The sequence below is a fragment of the Zeus faber genome (assembly GCF_960531495.2).
Source record: "Zeus faber genome assembly, chromosome: 19".
Lineage (NCBI taxonomy): Eukaryota > Metazoa > Chordata > Actinopteri > Zeiformes > Zeidae > Zeus > Zeus faber.
Window position 1 is genome coordinate 1,572,961 of NC_137206.1, and position 4,305 is coordinate 1,577,265.

General features: G+C 45.5%; 1 protein-coding gene across 1 annotated transcript in view; it reads right to left on the reverse strand.

Annotated features, from left to right (window-relative positions):
* Positions 1-711: 711 nt before the first annotated feature.
* pxdc1b (PX domain containing 1b) overlaps positions 712-4,305 on the reverse strand; it is an 18,469-nt gene continuing 14,875 nt past the window's right edge. Inside the window, 5 exon segments of the mRNA XM_080020338.1 lie at positions 712-913; positions 1,699-1,810; positions 3,032-3,149; positions 3,667-3,717; positions 3,719-3,758. Of these exon segments, the coding sequence (XP_079876464.1) occupies positions 790-913; positions 1,699-1,810; positions 3,032-3,149; positions 3,667-3,717; positions 3,719-3,758 (445 nt within the window). The 3' untranslated portion in view covers positions 712-789.

The following is a 4,305-nucleotide window of genomic DNA, read 5'->3' on the forward strand; positions in this document are numbered from 1 at the left end:
TTATTTACTTTGTTTTAAGTCCAGTTCCAATAAAAATGTTGACACGTCATTTCCAGTCCCAGCGTCGTGCCGAAACTTGCTGCGTGACATCACAGAGGGCAACGGATTGAGCGGGGGGGGGGGGGGTGTGGTGACATCACAGAGGGCAGCGGAATGAGCGGGGGGGGCGTGGTGACATCACAGAGGGCAGCAGAATGAGCGGGGGGGGCGTGGTGACTCACAGAGGGCAACGGATTGAGCGGGGGGGGGGGGGGGTGACATCACAGAGGGCAGCAGAATGAGCGGGGGGGGCGTGGTGACATCACAGAGGGCAACGGATTGAGCGGGGGGGGGGGCGTGGTGACATCACAGAGGGCATCGGAATGAGCGGGGGGGGCGTGGTGACATCACAGAGGGCAGCAGAATAAGCGGGGGGGGCATGGTGACATCACAGAGGGCAGCAGAATGAGCGGGGGGCCGGCGTCATTACATAACTGAGGGCAGCGGAAAGAGCAGGGGGGGGCATCGTGACATCACAGAGGGCAACGGATTGCGCGGGGGGCGTGGTGACATCACAGAGGGCAGTGGGTTGAGCGGGGGGGGCATCATGACATCACAGAGGGCAGCGGGATGGGAGGGGGGGGGCGTGGTGACATCACAGAGGGCAGCTGAAGGAGCGGGGGGGGCGTGGTGACATCACAGAAGGCAGCGGGATGGGAGGGGGAGGCGTGGTGACATCACAGAGGGCAGCTGAAGGAGCGGGGGGGGGCGTGGTGACATCACAGAAGGCAGCGGAATGAAATCCATCCCTCACTCCAGGATGTCGGTCTCGAAGGGCACCAGGTGGTAGTAAGACAGGTTGGTGACGTAGGGCTCCGTCTCCCCGTCGCAGGCGTCGGCTTCGCACGGAGAGAACTCGGCTCCGTCCTCGTACCTGGAGCCAAAAAGGCAGAAGAGGTTTTGTCAGGGAACCTCCACCCGTCAAAACCAGCAGAAGGCTCGAGCCACACCACCCTTCCAGGAAGTCACTTCATTTACAGCTCATTTGTAGGACATTGATGGAAAGCCAAAATGGACAAATTACAAATAACTTTGTACGGTGGAAATTCAATCTGTCCAAATCACATTTAAAACTCTCAATATAACAATAATAATAATAATAATAATAATAATAATAATAATAATACGAATAATAATAAGAATAAGAATCATAAAAATCTATTAATCAATAATCATCTATTTGTAAAGATATACTTTTTGGAAATATTTATTTCCATATTTATTTATTTCATTGTAAAATGCCAAGTGAACTAAATTGATCTAAAACATTTTTATTGTATCTATACTTCATCATAAATCAGAGACTTTTATACAAAAATGCCAAATTTCTGTCATTCAGAAATACAGAAGCACTGCATTTCTAGAACTAAAGGAAGCAGTTTGTTTTTATGTGGCTCCTTCACACGCCCAGGGAAGGAAGAGGAGGCGTATGGAGATGCTTCCTGCAGAGTGTGTGTGTGTGTGGATCCACATTCAAGGAATTCCACACCGAGGAACCACACAAAGACCCCGGGGAACACGTGACAGTGTGTGCGCAGGAAGGTGAAAATGCTCTCACGACGCCTCGGAGGTGGATCAGGGAGTTTAGGGGCCGTGACAATGTGCGACTGTTTCTAAAAACGTTGGAAACGAGTTAAAAAGAGTTCGAAAGACGCTCACGCATGTTCCCCTGAGTCCGTGGACGACGGCCTCTCTTTGTCCTCGGGGAGAATCTCGTCAAACACGATGGTTTCTGTGTTGGCCAGACAGAATCCGTTCGACCGCATGACTTCTGAAACATATATATATCATGTACAAGGTGACTGATCAAATCAAAGCCATTTTATTTATAGAGGACTTAAAAAAACACCAAGCTTTGCGTGAGTGCTTTACAGAAATGAGTAAAAATTATTAAAAATGCCTAATGACTAAAAACGACTAAAAATGACTAAAATGCCTAATGACTAAAAACGACTAAAATGACTCATGACTAAAATGCCTAAAAATGACTGAAAATTACTAAAATGGCTAATGACTACAATGACTGAAAATGACTAAAATAAAAAAATTGAATTAAAACTAAACCCTTTCATCTGAACCCACTATCCAAGCTGAGTGAAACTAAATCAAAATGTTTTCTCCTTGTTTCGTGGAACGATATCATCATAATGTTTGATTATTTAAATGTGATTTTTTTTCGACTCACCTGAAAATTGTTTGCTCTCCGAAATGTTAAAGATATAATTCACTATCATCCAGTGTCTGACCTTTAATTACAACACTGGGATGAACTTACACAAACTGAATCAATATCAGTCAGGAAAATCAAAACTAGAATCAACCAGCGTCAAGAGATCACAAAATCAAACTGATGCTAAAACGTTGAAATCTTGAAAGGGAACAGAGAGTAACAAGTCATTTGGGAAAGTGGAACTAAAATGGATGCAGACGCAGAGTAGACACAAGCACCTTTGCCACTTGCACTGAAAGCAGTAAATCCACTGGCAACGTTGCGTGTTGGTGTAATGTGGTAAAAGGAGACGGTGCCGGTGATGTTGCATTACCACCCTCTGCTGGACTGTCCCGTGATCAATCTATTCCGGCATTATCACGGCATGTGTGAAAGACGGAAATGTTCCTGAATGTAGCTGTATGTGTGAGTAGTGAAATCTCCAGCCGTGCCAGAAAGATTATCCCTGTAATTTACTGGGAATTACGTGTGAAAGGGGGTACCATAAAACATTTCTTAAAAAAGAGAGGTTATTGATGATTGTGGTGTGGAGATGTTGTGGTTCAAGTTCAAGTTCCAGTTCAAGTTCAAGAGATGATTTGTCACATACATAAACATACGTTCATACATGTTGTGGCCACACCTGTCCTGGGTCTAGGTAATTAGGGTCCAGGATCAGTGTGGCTGCTCAGTCCACACCACCCCCACACCGCAATGATTAACAGCTGATGATTAACGACGACAAGTATTTCAAACTGTGAGACGTGCCTCCATGTTTCCTACCTGAGATGTTGATGGCGGTGGGGAAGCAGGGCTGGATCCTGTGGACCTTGTCGTCCCTCAGAACCTGATCCAGCGGCGAGCGCTCGAAGAACGTCAACATGACCTCTGACCTGGAATACTGCAGAGCCAGGGTTCCTGTTCATTTGCTCTGTTGCTGAAGTCATTTCTCTGGTTTCAATGATGCAGAACTACTTCTGTCAGACAACTTGACGGCCCCACATGCTTCCACGCCCTTATTTGGCCGGTCTGTTTAAGCAGTGAGTCCCTCCTGCTTTGCTGCGCTCCCTCCACCTCCCCTGCATCCACCTGTTGGGCTCTACCGCCCAGACGCCAAAACGATGCTCAAATGATGCAAAATGAATAAAGATCATTTTAAAGTAAATCTAAGAGTTCAAAACTCAGTGTTTGAGTTCTCCTCTTTTGCGTTGGCGACAAAGGAATCTGAGCGAGCGCTAATCCAGAAGAAAATCCTTTGTATCTGCAGAACTGAACCGTGTTCCTTTCTGGTCAAAGGTCACCTCCGCTGTGTCTTACCTTTATGAACTATTAAATGTTCCTCGCTGTCACTCAAACGGCCATTAAATGAAGTACCAATCAATCAATCAATCAAGAGATTGAGTGTTCCGTTCACCGACCTTGAGCGGCATGCTGATGGCGTTCTTCAGCAGCCGCTCCACCTCGTTCAAGCTTCACCTCGATGTCATTTGTTTCTTTGATCTTCACAACCCTAAAAAAGAAAATATCATCATCATCATCGTCATCATTATATTTTGCTTTAGAGCAACACGCCTAAACGTCGATTCCACTTTGCTTTGTCGAATAACTCCAATGAATCATCAAATAGTAGCTTTGAATTGACGGCTCAATCGGCCTTGGATCAATTACTGACAATGATGGAGTGATAATGATCCTAATGATGTTTCCTCTAGCGCAGCCTGGGAAACAGAGCAAACGTCCCGTGTCTGACAATCGACTCCATTCAGAAGCGGCGTCGCTTTACTTTCCTGCTTTGTTCCGTAAACTCAATAATCAACAGACATTGAGCCTGAGTTTGCAGAAAAAGTCTATTTTAATCTGTTGCACTTGTTGTCAGATGTTGAAATGCAGGCAAACTGACGTACTGTGAGTTAAAGTCACCTTTGTTTATCCACCGTATCTATCGGCGAGAAAAGGGTGAATTAAGCATTAAAAGTAAAAAAAAATGGTTTGTCCTAGTTAAAAAATACCCACTGAGACTAAAATAGACACAAAAGGGGATTTGGAACCAAAATATG